Consider the following 16,592-nt stretch of genomic DNA (forward strand, 5'->3'; position numbering starts at 1 on the left):
CTCACCTCAGCCTCCCAAAGGCGCGGGATTACAGGCTGAGCCACCAAGCCCGGCTTGTTAGGGGTTTTTTAACACAATTGACTCCATTTTGATTCTGTCAACTCTCTCAGAAGGAACACAAATTCTAAAAGGAAGAGAAAAATACAAATACAAATGTTTGGGTGCGGTGGCTCACATCCATAATCCCAGCACCTGGGGAGGTGGAGGCGAGAGGATTGCCTGAGCCTAGAAGTTTGAAACCTAAGCAACATAGCGAGACTTTGTCTGTACTAAAAATAAATAAATAAATAAATAAATTAGCCAGGCATAGTGGTATGCACCTATAGTCCCAGTTACTCAGGAGACTGAGGCAGAAGGATCACCTGAGCCCAAGAGGTGGAGGCTGCTGTGAGCTGTGACCTGTGATCTGTGCCACTGCATTCCAGCCTGTGTGACGGAGTGAGATTCTGACTCAAAATAAATAATAAATAATGATATTAGCTGGGCGTGGTAGAGTGTGCCTATAGTTCCAGCTACTTGGAAGACTGAGGCGGAAGGATCGCCTGAGCCCAGCAGGTGGAGGCTGTGGTGGCTCTGAGCATGCCACTGCACTCCAGTGACAGTGTGAGATTCCGACTCAAAAAAAAAATGATATTATTCAATGTCAACAGGGTTGATGAGGAAGTGAGCCTTGTTAATAATTGCTGACAAAAATATAATTGATAATACCTTCCTGTAAATCAATGTGGCATGTGTCAAAAACCTACACACATATGCTTTGTTACACAACAATTATGCTTCCAGGAATGTATCCTAAGAAAAATATTGAGCAAAGGCGCACACATATGTGTAGTGTTATCACTTATGATAGTGAAAGATGTTTAAAGTATATATTCTATCATAGGGTAATTACCAATGGGCTACTATGCAGTCATTAAAATTATAGTTATTAACATGAAAAGAGATTCATGACATATTGGTAAGAGAAAAGAACAGCTTACAAAGCATATCATACATACCATATATTCAAAACATTCTTTAAAAAAAGTCATATAGAGATGGTGTGGGGTGTCTCACTTTGTAGCCCAGACTGGTCTTGAGTCCCATGCTCAGCCTCCCAAAGTGCTGGGATTACAGGCAAGAGTCACGGCTCCTGACCCAGAAAACATCCTATTTTTGTGAGAAAAATATATTTGTGTGGATGCATATGCGTTTGGAAGAATATGTACCAAAACGTTACTGGCATTAACTTTCGTTGATGAGATTATGGTTTTCGTCTTTTATTATTGTTATTCTTTTATTTGAATGTTCTCTATTTTCTTGCTCAAAAGCATGCATTAATTGCACAATAAGTTAACATTTTTGGAGGAGAAAAAAAGAAGTAACGCGCTTGCAACGGGACGGCCCAAGCCTAAGTGACCATTTATTGATAAAGCACGCAGGTTCAAAAGTTCTTGGGGCGGTTTCTTTGTGCGCGTGCGCACAAGGCGGGGGTCCACGCTCAGAGCCGTTCGAGCCTCAGGCGCCGCCGAGGCCACCCCAGGCAGCGCGCGGGTCCTGGCGGGGGGGCGGGGCCGCGTAGCCCGGAAGAGAGGTAGTACTGCGCATGCCTCTTCCTTTCCAGCCTCGGCCTCGGACTCCGTAGCCGTCGCGGTGAGTTCCTCTGGGGTTTGGTTCCATCGGCCCCCAATCCGGGCCATCCTGTTACCGTAGTGGCTGCCCCTCCGTAGGATCGGGGCTGAGGATCACTCTACCCCTCCCCACACTTCCATTTCTGAGCAGCGATAGGAACTGGGGGCCTATTTCAGGGGGTAGGGGGCCGCCGGTAGGCGAAAATTGGCGTCCGGATGGCCCAGGGAGGCAGAGGGAAGGTTGAAGCCTTGCGTGGTGGAGACCAGCCAGGCGAGGCTAGGGAGACAACGTCCTGCCTGCACGTTTTTCCTTCGGGACGGGACCCTCCTTCCCGACTGCCTCGTTGCCTGGCCTTGGAACTCTAGTTTGGGGGAGGTGTGGTAGGAAATGGGGTCTGAAGGCCTGTGAGGGGTTTACTCCGGCCTTTCGTGCGTAATTGAAGGCACAGCCGCGCGGTTTCTCACCAGGTACAGTCGCTGATGACTCCCAAGTACTCCCTCCCCTCTCATATGTCTGTCATTGTGAAAACTTACGAAAGCCTGGAGCGAATTTGCACCTTTGTTTTGTTTGACCATTCTGGCACCTTTCTTTCCACCTGAATCGTTGGGGGTGGGGAGGGAGCTGGTCTCTGCCGAGTTTGTTTTGCAGTTTGTAGTTTTCCCCTTCTGTGTGTTTGCTACGGTTTTCCACCCAGTAGGTGGTTTTGTGTGGTCGCTTTAGGGTCATGAACTTGACTGCTGGACCTGGGCCCCATCGCTCAGAAGCGGCTCTTCTTCCTTACAGATGTTGATGCCCAAGAAAAACCGGATTGCCATCTATGAACTCCTTTTTAAGGAGGGCGTGATGGTAGCCAAGAAGGATGTCCATATGCCTAAGCACCCAGAGCTGGCCGACAAGAATGTGCCCAACCTTCATGTCATGAAAGCCATGCAGGTGAGGGAGAGGCTGTTGGAAGCGGGTTGAGATGGAATGGGTTTTCCAGTAACTTTTAGGGCAGATTGCAAGGAGAAGTCACAACTGTGAGAACTGCTTTCCTTGAAGGACAGTGAGATGGATACACTTTCGTTGATGTGAAAACCTGTTTGTGAAGATCCAAGCTCCTAGTTATGTCTTAACCTGCCTTCCAGTCTCTCAAGTCTCGTGGCTACGTGAAGGAACAGTTTGCCTGGAGACATTTCTACTGGTACCTTACCAACGAGGGTATCCAGTATCTACGTGATTACCTCCACCTGCCCCCTGAGATTGTGCCAGCCACCCTGCGCCGCAGCCGTCCAGAGACTGGCAGACCTCGGCCCAAAGGTATGGTGCCCCAATAAATACCTTCGGTCTGTTCGGGGTAGTTTCTTCTGTGTGAGGGACAGAAGTGCTCTTCTGCCACTGGTGGCAGCTTTAGGGGGACTCTAGTGCGTAGACCTTGCCTATGTCCTAGAACCTTTGTCCCTTGGCTCGGACACATAATAGAAGTAGACTCAGGTCTCTGGGCCATCTGTGAGAGGGGATTAAACACAAATAGAATATAAGGCTGTGGCTTTCTTCCCCAGCACCTGTGCAAATATCTACGCATGTGGTAGAGCATGAGAGTAAGTTCAGCAGTGAGAAGTTGTAGCAAAAGCTGTTTATCACATGGGAAAGAAAGGTAGAGTTTTGTGTAGTTTAATGAGCAACAGGAGCCAAAATTGTAAAAGAAATGGAGGAGAACTGATGTGTTTATGCTCATGGTGTGAAAGGATATGCATGTGTTGGTATGTGGGGATTACCTTCTGACTCTTGAGATCACTACTGGCTCACAGTTGTGTTTTGTCAAGGTTGTGGTTCTTTGTCACATGAACTTTGTAGGAGCAGCAGGGTTCGTGGACTTGGGGTGATGAGCTTCAGAGAGTCCTAAACTTAATCAGAGGGTCTAGGTCCCCCTGGAGAGTGACGTGATGGAGCCCAGTAATCTATTTGTTTTTGTTTTTGTTTTTTGAGTTGGAGTCTCACTCTGTCACCCTGACTGGAGTGCAGTGGCCGCTCCTCGCCTGCTGGGCTCCGGCGATCCTTCTGCCTCAGCCTTCCAAGTAGCTGGAACTACAGGCGCGTGCTACCACGCCCGGCTCATTTTGATTTATTGTAGAGATGAGGTCTCGCCAAGTTGCCCAGGCGGGTCACGAACCCGCAGTAATCTATTTGTTATAGCTCCCTAAAAGATTCTGGTGCTTAGGTAGTTTAGTATCTTTTGCGCAAAGATTTTCTACTGCTTCTTGGAATCACGTGGGGGAAAATAGCAATGTCTGTCTGCACTTCATAGGTTTTTATAGTTGGGCCTGGCATTTATTTTTGTTACTACATGATTTTCTCTTCTCAAAATAGATTGAGAGTAAATACTTATTTAAAATAGTTCATATTCTAATCATGCAGACGCCAGGGAAGTTCCAAGGTAACTGTTACAGAGAATATTAGATTGAAAACAGGATCTGTTTTTTTGGCCTTCAGGGAACCAAGTTCCCACATTGCCTTATGTTCAATGTGGTTTACTTTCTGTAGGTCTGGAGGGTGAACGACCTGCAAGACTCACAAGAGGGGAAGCTGACAGAGACACCTACAGACGGAGTGCTGTGCCCCGTGAGTAATGCACCATCCACATTGGGGTGTTGGAGTAGAATCTCTGGATTCTCAGAGTTGTCCCTGGGGCTCAGCCCTTGAGGGTGCCAAGGTAACCAGGCAAGGTTCTTGGTTTCAGGCTCCAGATCATCAGAACTTCTAGTCCTTTGTGCTTCCTCCCTTGTGTAGGGATTTGATAGATGGGAATCAGGAGGAAGGTCCTCTGAGTTGGAGGCACTTAGTTAAAGACTTGAACTGAGCAAAACTGGCAACTTTCAGGAAAGCAATGTTTTTTTGGTTCCAGGTTGTGTTCTGTGTTATAAGCTTCATAAGGGCAGGGCTCACTTAAGTTCATTGCCCTACTTTCTTTTTTTGAATCGGAGTGTCACTCTGTCACCCAGGCTGGAGGCAGTGGAACGTTCCCAGTCACTGTAGCCTTGACCTGCTGGGCTCAGGCGATCCTTCTGCCTCAGCCTTCTAGGTAGCTGGAACTATAGGCACGTGCCACCACGCCCAGCTAATTTTTCTGGTTTATTGTAGAAATGAGGTCTCACCAAGTTGCCCAGGCTGGTCTCAAACCTGTGGGCTCAGGCAGTCCTCTCACCTCGACATCCCAAAGTGCTGGGATTATACGTGTGAGCTACCACATCTGCCCCCCCCCTTTTTTAAGCAGTAATTTATTTATTTGAGTTGGAGTCTCACTCTGTCGCCCAGACGGGAGTGCAGTGGCCACTCCCGGCCACCGCAGCCTCGACCTGCTGGGCTCCGGCAATCCTTCCGCCTCCGCCTTCCCAGTAGTGGAACTACAGGCACACGCTACCACACGGGGTTAATTTTTTGATTTATTGTAGAGATGAGGTCTCGCCAAGTTACCCAGGCAGGTCTCGAACCCACAGGCTAAGGTAATCCACTCACTTTGGCCTCCCAAAGCGCAGGATTACAGGCAGAGCCACTGGGCCTGGCCTAAAGCAGTAATTATTAAGGGAACAGTAAAGCTCCCAGAGTGGGAAGGGACCCAAGGGGTTGCCCTTTTTTTTTTTGAATCCTAGTCTTACTCTGTCCCCTAGGCTGGGCGCAATGGCACACTCACGGCCACCGCAGCCTTTCCAAGTAGCTGGACCTACATATGTATGCCACCAAGCCCAGCTAATCTTTTGATTTATTGTATAGATAGGGTCTTGCCAAGTTTCCTAGGCTGATCTCAAACCCCTGCGCTCAGGCAGTTCTCTCGCCTCCACCTCCCTTTTTTTGGGTAGCAGCAGAGTTTCACTATATTGTCCAGGCTCATCTTGAACTCATGGTCTCAAGCCATCCTCCTGCCTCCACCTCCCAAAGTGCTGGGGGGTGGATTATGGGCATGAGCCACTATGCCCGTCCTGAACTTGCATTTTAGTGGTAAAAATAAGTATATGTTAGATGGTGTCGGTGCTATGGGGAAAAACTAAAGCAGAGTGATGATTTCCTTTTCAGTTCGATTTTTAGAAAAAGTCTTGCATAAGTGAGATTTAATCACGTGCTTAAAGTAGATGAGGGGAGCCAGCCAGTGGCTGTCTAGGGGATGAGCAATCCAGGTAAAGGCCCTCAGGGAGGGCACCTGGCTTGTCTAAAACAGTGGGAGCCAGCTGGAGATACGGATGTGGGTCATGGTAGGGAGTTGGGCTCTTATTACTCTTGAAGAAGGTGGGGAGCCATTGGTAGTATTTTTGCAGAGGAGTAATAAGAGTCAACTTGTTTTTATTTATTTTTAAAGAGTCGCTCTGTTTTGTTGCAGAAACAACTGATTTTTTTAAAAAGGTGTAAAAGAGGAGTTTTTACTAACTTCTACTACTCTTATCTCCTTGTCATCTTTCCTGATTGTTCATATGTAAAAGTAGCAGGGACCACTTGACCCAAGTACCTTATAGGGTAGTGGTAAGAATGAATTCCTCCAGCTCTTGGTTCAGAGTAAGTTGGTGATTGCTCATATTAGCAGTCCTTACACGCAGGGAAAAATCAGTCAGGAAACTGTTCTTTTTTTAAATTTTTTATTTTTATTTTTTTTGAGTTGGAGTCTCACTCTGTCACCCAGACTGGAGTGCAGTGGCCGCTCCCAGCCACCGCAGCCTTGACCTGCTGGGCTCCGGAGATCCTTCCGCCTCAGCCTTCCAAGTAGCCGAAATTACAGGCACGCGCTACCATGTCCAGTTAATTTTTTATTTATTGTAGAGATGAGGGCTCACCAAGTTGCCCAAGCAGGTCTCGAACCCACGGGCTCAGGGAATCCACTCACCTCAGCCTCCCAAGGCATGGGATTACAGGCTGAGCCACCGAGTCTGGCTGGAACTGTTCTTTAGAGGATGTGCCAGTTGGGCCTGAGCCGCAGGGTCCAATGTTAATGGTAATTAACTGAAACATATTCATTATATTGGCATTAGCCCTCACTCCATGCCCCCAACCCCCTATTAGTGATAGATGTAATATAAAGTTCCCTAGTTGCCACGCTTGAAAAAGCAAGTAGAAACAGATAATTTGAATACAAATATACTTTATTTACTCAAATATATCTTTAAAAAGTACAGTGGGCGTGGTGGCTTGTCTCTATAGTCCCAGCTACTTGGGAGACTGAGACTAGTCTGGGCTACATAGCAAGACCCTGACTCTATAAATTAGCCAGGTGTGGTGGCATGTGCCTGTAGACCCATCTACTGGAGAGGCTGAGGCAGGAGAATCCTTTGAACCTAGGAGTCCAAGGCTGCGGTTAACTATAATCTCATCACTGGACTCCAGCCTAGGCAACAGAGAAACCCTATCTTAAACAAATCAGTCAATTAAAAACATCCAAGTGTTGTTCTAACATGTAATCAGTATTGAGGTATTTTATTTTCTTAATTCAAGTCTTGGAAATCTGGTGTGTATTTTGCATACCTCTCTGTTTGAACTAGCAGCTGCCATATAGGACGGGCAGCACTAGATCTTGTGTTTTGCCTGCTTCTCTCCTTTGGCAGTGATTAAGGTTGCTCTTGTGACTGTCAGCCTTCACGACCACTGCCTCTTAGTTCTTCCCTAATTGCACTCCCTTCGTAAGCTAGGTGCTGGTCTGAAGTGGGTGATCATGCAGTGATGGGATGTGAGAGTTCTCGGGGGCTGAACAGGAAGGACACGTGGCATAGGTTTTGTGATTGGGGCAGCCTCCCTGGAGGAGCTGATGTGAGAAGTATGCCCCAGGAGAGGCAGAGGTGGCTTGGAAGGTGTTTCCCACCACTGGTGTAATTTACTTCGTTGGGTGGTATATAGCTTTTCCTGCAAGATTGGCATCCAGTTGTCTCCCCTTGTTCTATGGTAGATTAGATAATGTGATGACTGTAAATTCATGTTTTACTTTCCAGCTGGTGCTGACAAGAAAGCCGAGGCTGGGGCTGGGTCAGCAACTGAATTCCAGTTTGTGAGTATCCTCCTATTTGCTTTCCGTAAGCAGTCACTTGTTCTTGCCTCACTGTGGTGGCTTTGCAAGTTCTAGGGATGTTGTCCGATAGGTCCTCTCTTTTTTTCCCAAATCACTGAAACGAGTCTCACAAATCAATACTGGTACTTTATGTTTTGTTAATGATGGTTATAACCTCCAAAAGAGATTCATGAACTGAAGCTTGAGATTGAACTGAACACTGGCGATGGGTGGGCTCAAGAACCAAAATGATATGAAATCAAATCCTGTACCTTTCAGGTAATGTGGTCTTGGGCAGGTTCCCCTCAACTCAGTTTTCTCACCTATAAAATAGAGGTGATAATTATAGCTATCAAGATAGTTGTGAGATGAGTTCATTCAAGTACAGGGCTAGCATATCACTTGGGGCAACTGTCCTGTGGCAGGTCTTCATAGCACACAACTGCCCTCAGATAACTCATTTGTGAAAAGAAAATGTACAGAATAGAAGCAAGATGGAGTTCTGTGCTGGGTGCTTCTGTATGCACATGTATGAACTCACTGAGTAGGTGTCCATCTTCCCACTTTACTAGTGAGGAAATGGGCCTAGATGTTGGGTGTGGTTCCACAGCTGATAAGGGTTGGGGCTAGGGTTTATTATGGCCTACATTCTCATAGCCATTTACATTTGGGGACCTCTGCAGTGAAAATGAGGCCTGAAAGTTAGCACAGCCTCAAAAAAGACAGAACCAGTGTGCTGCTAATGCTGATGTTAATGTGCTTTCTCTTGCAGAGAGGCGGATTTGGTCGTGGACGTGGTCAGCCACCTCAGTAAAATTGGAGAGGATTATTTTGTGTGGAATAAACTTGTAGCCAGAAAAATTTATTCCTTTATGCCTCTTCTGTTTGCATTGTGTGACCTGAGCAGTAAGTGATTATGGGTCAGAAAGTAAAAGAAGCAAGACTGGATTTGTTTTGGGAATTGACCTTGTCCAGAGTGATGCCACTTTTTGCTGTTAGAGCTCCTGTCCTTGGCTTTGCTCTAACCTGCGCCTTGCCCAGAGGTATTTGGAGAGCTGAGGACCTTCCCATACCAGCCCTACTGACTCTACTTTGTATGGTGAGAAAGTTGTGGTAGACCTGGGATTGAGAGTTTGTCTGCTATCTGGAACTAAGTGCTGGGAAGGAAGGGAGAAAGGAAACAACCAAGGAAATTATGTTTTTGGAATCCTTCACTGACACTTTATGGGGAAGAAGCAGAGGAACTGTGTTTAAGCCAACAATTTGCTAATTCTTCAAAACTCAGGGTTTGTTTACAAGAATCATAAGAGGCTGGGCTCGGTGGCTCAGCCTGTAATCCCCGCGCTTTGGGAGGCTGAGGTGAGTGGATTGCCTGAGCCTGTGGGTTCGAGACCCACCTGGGCAACTTGGATTAGGGTTACCTTGTCTCTACAATAAAATTAAAAAAATTAGCCAGGTGTGGTAGTGCACGCGTGTAGTTCCAGCTACTTGGAAGGTTGAGGTGGATGGGTGGCAAAAAAAAGAAAAACAGATTTGGAAGGGATGATTGCCCAGCCATCCGAAAACCAGCCTGGACAACATAGCAAGGCCTTGTGTCTACAAAAAATAAAAATTAGCCAGGTGTGATACACACCTGTATTTGTAGCTACTGAACCCTAGGAGTTTGGGTCTACAGTAAGCTGTGATCATGCCACTGCACTCCGGCCTGGGCGACAGAGTAAGACATGAACTAAAAAAAATGAGCCAGGCATGGTGGCTCACGCCTGTAATCCCAGTATTGTGGGAGACCATCGCTTAAGCCCAGAAGTTCAGACCCACCTAGGCAATGTAGCAAGACCTCATGGCCACAAAAAGGCCGATGTGGTATGTGCCTGTAGTCCCAGTTACTTGAGAGGCTGAGGCTGCTCTGCATTCCAGCCTAGGCAACAGTGAGATCTCAAAAAAAGAAAAGTACATTGTAATTTTCATAGGACCTTCATGAGTAGTGGCCCAGCATGACATAAGTGAATGGGTGAGAGTAGTGTGTTCAGTCTTCTGTGGTGATGCCAAGTGTGATCTTGGCATGGGTGCCAAAGGGGAACCTTGAGGCCAAGTGAAATGGAGTGAAGGCTATTTCCATGGTCCAGCACTACAGACATACTGTATACCTGGCACAATGCCAGAAGGAAGCCTTGGAGCCAGCCCAGTGAGCTCAGGGTCAGTTCTTCAGACTGCTTCGCTGAACAGGCTACCAGCCTTGGGCTGCAGATAAGTTTCATGACTGGTTGCAGCAAATATGTGCCTATGGGGGAAAAGGGTACTAAAGCTTTTGAGGTACCAGCTCTGAGCCAACTGGTGACTAAGGAGAGGGCCACCAAGGTAAGGTGCCAGAAAAAACAATTGAAATGCGTCTTAGAGGGGTTTGAGAACTTGGGAATCATGTTTGTAGAGTACTATGAACCAAGCATTGTATAGAAATGGGCAATAATTGACTTATCTAAATGAAGGTGGGTGCAGTGGCACACCTGTAAAGAGAGGCTGAAGCAGGAGGATCACTGAAGCCCAGGAGTTCAAACTAGTCTAGGCCATGTAGGGGAGGGGGGGAAATCAAGACATTTAGCTGGGTGTGGCTGATGTGGGAGGATCACCTGAGCCCAGCAGGACAAGTGTTCATGCCACTGCACTCTCGCCTGAGCAGCAGAATGAGACTGACAAAAAAAAAAAAAATCAGATGACATCGATGCTAAAAATTCAACTATGGAGCTGGTTTTGTGTTGGTAACCATCTTTAATACGGTGGATAAACAATGGTAATGACCGGGCTTGGTGGCTCAGCCTGTAATCCAAGCACTTTGGGAGGCCGAGGTGAGTGGATTGCCTGAGCAACTTGGCGAGACCTCATCTCTACAATAAATGAAAAAAAAAATTAGCTGGGTATGATAGCGGCCACGGCACTCCAGTCTGGGTGACAGAGTGAGACTCCAACTCAAAAAAGAAAAAAAATTGTAGTGTAGGCCACGAGGTGGCAGTCGATGGCAACTCCACATATGCACTTAGCTGTTAGTCCTAAGAGGTGAGCTTCGTAACCTGAGCCACCAATAAAAGAGAGGCTTTGGCAGAAAGAGGCAGTGTTTGGGGAAACTCATTTCAGCACAGCCTTGGCTGCCTTGCCAGAGATTGCTTTTTATCCAATTTTTCTGCTGGTTTGAGTGATGTCAAGTGGCTTGCCCATGTTCACACGCCTGGTGATTGTTTAACCTGGATTCTACTATGAAATGCTAGTAGCTCCCGCCTTTCTGTTTTCCACCAAGGCCAGCGAGTGAATGGATTTCCTCTACAGGCTTAGTGATTTCCCTGGCCCTAACATGTCACTTTTCCGCTAGGGTTCTTTGCCAACCTCTTCCCCTTCCAGAATATATTCTCCAAGATTCCCCATGGACTCGGGGAAACCCGAGGAATCTGTAAGGTAGAGAATGTGGATGAAAACATGCGGGTGGAGGTGGGCCTTGTTCCCCGCTGTGGCTGATTGACGGGACCCTGCCAATCAATAATCATATCTCATCTTCTCAACGATGATTGCTGAGAAGCGTTCTGAAAAACAAGATCCAAGCTTTGCCCTTAAGCAGCTCACACTGTAGTTGGAAAACAAAACCAGGGCTATACATGACCACGTGTAACAAATACTCTAAATGGTAATTTGTTGTGTTTGGACTGAGTTCTAAGCAACCAGTCAAGGCGTCTTGAGGTTCTTAGAAAATGAAACTGCTGGTGAATCCCAGCACTTTGGGAGGCGGAGGTGATGAGGATTGCCTGAGCCCACTGGTTCAAGACTAGCCTGGGCAACCTTGTCTCTACAATAAATAAAAAATTAACTGGGTGTGGTGGTGCATGCCTGTGGTTCTGGCTACTTGGAAGGCTGAGGCGGAAGGATCACCTGAGCCCAGCAGCAAGGTCTAGGCTGTGGTAGCTGAGAGTGCACGCTGCACTGTAGCCTGGGTGGCTAGAGTGAGACGCCAACTTAAAAAAAAAAAAAAAATGAGACGCTGGGCACAGTACCTCTTGTCTGTAATCCCACTACTTTAGGAGGTGGAGGTTAGAGGACTGCCTGAGTCCAGGGATTCAGGACCAGCCTGGGCAACTTGGTGAGACTACGTCTTTACAATAAGTCAAAAAATTAGCCAGGTGTGGTGGAGCATGCCTGTAGTTCCAGCTACTTGGGAGCCTGATGCAGAAGGATCACCTGAGCCCAGCAGGTCAAAGCTGTGGTGGCTGTGAGCGTGCCACTGTACTCCAGCCTGGACGACAGAGTGAGACTGACTCAAAAAAAAAAAAAAAAAACTGATGCAAAAGAATTAAGTTGTTTTAGCAAAGCTTGGAAAAAGGGATATTTGAGCCGGGCTTGGTGGCTCGGCCTGTAATAGCGCACCTTGGGAGGCTGAGGTGAGTGGATTGCCTGAGACCGTGGGTTCAAGACCAGCCCGGGCAATTTGGCGAGACCTCATCTCTATAATAAATAAATAAATAAATACCCAGGCATGGTAACACGAGCCTGTGGTTCCGGCTACTTGGAAGGCTGAGGCGGAAGGATCACCTGAGCCCAGCAGGTTGAAGCTGTGGTGGCTGTGAGCGTGCCACTGTACTCCAGCCTGGACGACAGAGTGAGACTGACTCAAAAAAAAAAAAAAAAAACTGATGCAAAAGAATTAAGTTGTTTTAGCAAAGCTTGGAAAAAGGGATATTTGAGCCGGGCTTGGTGGCTCGGCCTGTAATAGCGCACCTTGGGAGGCTGAGGTGAGTGGATTGCCTGAGACCGTGGGTTCAAGACCAGCCCGGGCAATTTGGCGAGACCTCATCTCTATAATAAATAAATAAATAAATACCCAGGCATGGTAACACGAGCCTGTGGTTCCGGCTACTTGGAAGGCTGAGGCGGAAGGATCACCTGAGCCCAGCAGGTTGAAGCTGTGGTGGCTGTGAGCGTGCCACTGTACTCCAGCCTGGACGACAGAGTGAGACTGACTCAAAAAAAAAAAAAAAAAACTGATGCAAAAGAATTAAGTTGTTTTAGCAAAGCTTGGAAAAAGGGATATTTGAGCCGGGCTTGGTGGCTCGGCCTGTAATAGCGCACCTTGGGAGGCTGAGGTGAGTGGATTGCCTGAGACCGTGGGTTCAAGACCAGCCCGGGCAATTTGGCGAGACCTCATCTCTATAATAAATAAATAAATAAATACCCAGGCATGGTAACACGAGCCTGTGGTTCCGGCTACTTGGAAGGCTGAGGCGGAAGGATCACCTGAGCCCAGCAGGTTGAAGCTGTGGTGGCTGTGAGCGTGCCACTGTACTCCAGCCTGGACGACAGAGTGAGACTGACTCAAAAAAAAAAAAAAAAAACTGATGCAAAAGAATTAAGTTGTTTTAGCAAAGCTTGGAAAAAGGGATATTTGAGCCGGGCTTGGTGGCTCGGCCTGTAATAGCGCACCTTGGGAGGCTGAGGTGAGTGGATTGCCTGAGACCGTGGGTTCAAGACCAGCCCGGGCAATTTGGCGAGACCTCATCTCTATAATAAATAAATAAATAAATACCCAGGCATGGTAACACGAGCCTGTGGTTCCGGCTACTTGGAAGGCTGAGGCGGAAGGATCACCTGAGCCCAGCAGGTTGAAGCTGTGGTGGCTGTGAGCGTGCCACTGTACTCCAGCCTGGACGACAGAGTGAGACTGACTCAAAAAAAAAAAAAAAAAACTGATGCAAAAGAATTAAGTTGTTTTAGCAAAGCTTGGAAAAAGGGATATTTGAGCCGGGCTTGGTGGCTCGGCCTGTAATAGCGCACCTTGGGAGGCTGAGGTGAGTGGATTGCCTGAGACCGTGGGTTCAAGACCAGCCTGGGCAACTTGGCGAGACCTCATCTCTACATTAAATCAAAAAAATCAGCTGGGCGTGGTAGCACGTGCCTGTAGTTCCGGCTACTCGGAAGGCTGAGGCAGAAGGATCGCTAGAGCCCAGCAGGTCGAGGCTGCGGTGGCCGGGAGCGGCCACTGCACTCCAGTCTGGGCGGCAAAGTGAGGCTCCAACTCAAAAAAAATAAAGAAGCCGGGCTCAGTGGCTCAGCCTGTAATCCCGTGCCTTTGGGAGGCTGAGGTGAGTGGATTGCCTGAGCCCGCGGGTTTGAGACCCGCCTGGCCAGCGAGACCTCATCTCTGCAATAAATCAAAAAATCAGCTGGGCGTGGTAGCGCACGCCTGTAGTTCCAGCTACTTGGAAGGCTGAGGCGGAAGGATCGCCGGAGCCCAGCAGGTCGAGGCTGCGGTGGCCGGGAATGGCCACTGCACTCCAGTCTGGGCGACAGAGTGAGACTCCAACTCAAAAACAAACAAAATACGCTCCAAAGAGCCAGGCGCAGTGACTCACATCCATAATCCCAGCACTTTGGAAGGGTGAGGCAGGAGGATTGCTTGAGCCCAGGAGTTAGAGACCAGCCTGGATAACATAGCGAAACCCTGTCTCTATTAAAAAACAAAACTAGCCGGGCTCGGTGGCTCAGCCTGTATTCCCGCGCCTTTGGGAGGCTGAGGTGAGTGGATTGCCTGAGCCCGCGGGTTCGAGACCCGCCTGGGCAGGTGAGACCTCATCTCTACAATAAATCACAAAAATTAGCTGGGCGTGGTAGCGTGCGCCTGTAGTTCCGGCTACTTGGAAGGCTGAGGCGGAAGGATCGCCGGAGCCCAGCAGGTTGAGGCTGCGGTGGCCGGGAGCGGCCACTGTACTCTAATCTGGGTGACAGAGTGAGACTCCAACTCAAAAACAAAAACACAAACAACTGGCCGGACACTGTGGCTCACGCCTATAATCCCAGCACTCTGGGAAGCCAAGGTGGGAGGATTGTCTGAGCTCACAGGTTCAAGACCAGCCTGAGCAACTTGGCAAGACCTCATCTCTACAATTAATCAAAAAACCAGGCATAGTGACGCATGCCTGTAGTTCCAGCTACTTGGAAGGCTGAGGCGGAAGGATTGCCGGAGTTCAGCAGGTTGAGGGTGCAGTGGTCATGAGTGTGCCACTGCACTCCTGCCTGGGTGACAGAGAGGCTCCAACTCAAAATAAAGAAATAAGTAAAAATTTAAAAACTTCAGGCCGGCTCGGTGGCTCAGCCTGTAATCCCAGCACTTTGGGAGGCTGAGGCAAGTGGACTGCCTGAACCTGTGGGTTTGAGACCAGGCCAGGCAACTTGGCGAGACCTCTTCTCTACAATAAATCAAAATTGGTAGTGTGCACCTGTAGTTCCGGCTACTTAGAAGGCTGAGGTGGAATGATCGCCTGAGCCCAGCAGGTCGACTCTGGGGTGGTCATGAGTGTGTCACTGCACTCCATCCTGGGTGACAGAGTGAGACTCCAACTCAAAAAAAAAAAAAACTTCAAAGGATTGTTTAAGGATGGCTGAAGATACATTTTCTTAATTAAATATAAACTTACTGATATGGACACAAATCCCCTTTTTCTGAAAAAATGAATCCCTTTACAGCCAGTGCTGGTCGCAGCTTCAAGTTTCTGTAAGTTTTGAAGCCCCACTTCTGTTTTGATTCACCCTAAGAAGCTGCTACTGTAATGCCTTTGTTAGATACTCAGAGACAAGATGTTAAGATGGTATCAGCTTAAAGGATTTCCCAAGGGACTTGTTTTTCGAGGCATTTACATCCTGTTTCCCTGAAGACAGGAGGGCCCACTAGAACACCCTCCATGGTGCCTGGCATGGGCCTCCTGCAGGGCAGTGTGGGCCTAAAGGCTAGATTCTGTTGGGAGAGATCAGATTGTATTTTCCAGGGTTTTATATAAATGGAATCCTACAGTATGCACTCTTTTTAGTTTGGCTTCATAGCATCATTGTTTTCAGATGCATCAGTGTTGTTGAATGTGTCAGTAGTTCTTTTATTGTTGAGTAGTAAGTATCCCACTGTATGGCTATGCCACCATTTTGTATAGTATCCCATTGTATGGATAGCAGGAGAGAAGGATCTTCTTAACCCAGCAGGTATAGGCTGAGGTGGCCGTGAGCGTGCCACTGCACTCCAGCCTGGGCGACAGAGGGAAACTCCAACTCAAAAAAAAAAAAAAAAAAAAGAAAATGTCAGATAGAAGGAATAAGTTTTAGTGATCTGCACAGTACAGTGACTGCAGTTAATACTGTATTTTGGGGGGGGTTGAGTTGGAGTCACTCTGTCACCCAGTTTGGAGTGCAGTGGCCGCTCCCGGCCACCACAGCCTCGACCTGCTGGGCTCCAGCGATCCTTCAGCCTTCTGAGTAGCTGTAACTACAGGCGCGCGCTGCCACGCCCGGCTAAGTTTTTGATTTATTGTAGAGATGAGGTGTCACCAAGTTGCCCAGGCGGGTCTCGAACCCGCGGGCTCAGGCAATCCACTCACCTCAGCCTCCCAAGGCGCAGGATTACAGGCTGAGCCATTGAGCCTGGCTAATACTGTATTTTATATTTCAAAATAGTTAAAAGAGGATTTTAAATGTGCTCACAACAAAGAAATGAGAGATATATTGATCAACCTGATTAGATCATTGTACAATGTATACATGTCTTGAAGTATCACATTGTACTCCATAAGTGTATACAATTATTATCTGTCAATTAAAAATAGAAGAAAACTTTTTTCACTTCCAGTATTTACCTGGAAGAATAAAACTTTATTTATTTATTTATTTTTTTGAGTTGGAGTCTCACTCTGTCGCCCAGACTGGAGTGCAGTGGCCGCTCTCAGCCACCACAGCCTCGACCTGCTGGGCTCCGGCAATCTTTCCGCCTCAGCCTTCCAAGTAGCTGGAACTACAGGCGCGCGCTACCACACCCGGCTAATTTTTTTTATTGATTGTAGAGATGAGGGCTCACCAAGTTGCCCAAGCGGTTCTCGAACCTGCGGGCTCAGGCAATCCACTCACCTCAGCCTCCCAAGCCACGGGATTACAGGCTGAGCCACCGAGCCCGGCTAAGAAAAAACTT

General features: G+C 47.8%; 1 protein-coding gene across 6 annotated transcripts; it reads left to right on the forward strand.

Moving 5' to 3' along the window:
* The first annotated feature begins 1,542 nt into the window (after positions 1-1,542).
* RPS10 (ribosomal protein S10) lies at positions 1,543-8,477 on the forward strand. 6 transcript variants are annotated; one of them, XM_021716984.1, is made up of 6 exons: positions 1,543-1,636; positions 2,395-2,544; positions 2,739-2,910; positions 4,135-4,212; positions 7,557-7,612; positions 8,385-8,477. In XM_021716984.1, the coding sequence occupies exons 2-6, from the start codon at positions 2,395-2,397 to the stop codon at positions 8,424-8,426; spliced, it is 498 nt and encodes a 165-aa protein (XP_021572659.1). In that variant the 5' UTR covers positions 1,543-1,636; the 3' UTR covers positions 8,427-8,477. The 6 variants fall into 6 exon arrangements, with proteins under 6 accessions (XP_021572659.1, XP_021572661.1, XP_008065009.1 ...); XM_021716986.1 differs by having other exon boundaries at positions 1,548-1,632; positions 4,135-4,216; XM_008066818.1 differs by having other exon boundaries at positions 1,548-1,632.
* The last annotated feature ends 8,115 nt before the right edge of the window (positions 8,478-16,592 follow it).

This window comes from Carlito syrichta, unplaced genomic scaffold (genome assembly GCF_000164805.1).
Source record: "Carlito syrichta isolate Samal-C Ts95f unplaced genomic scaffold, Tarsius_syrichta-2.0.1 Scaffold309115, whole genome shotgun sequence".
NCBI classification, from domain to species: domain Eukaryota; kingdom Metazoa; phylum Chordata; class Mammalia; order Primates; family Tarsiidae; genus Carlito; species Carlito syrichta.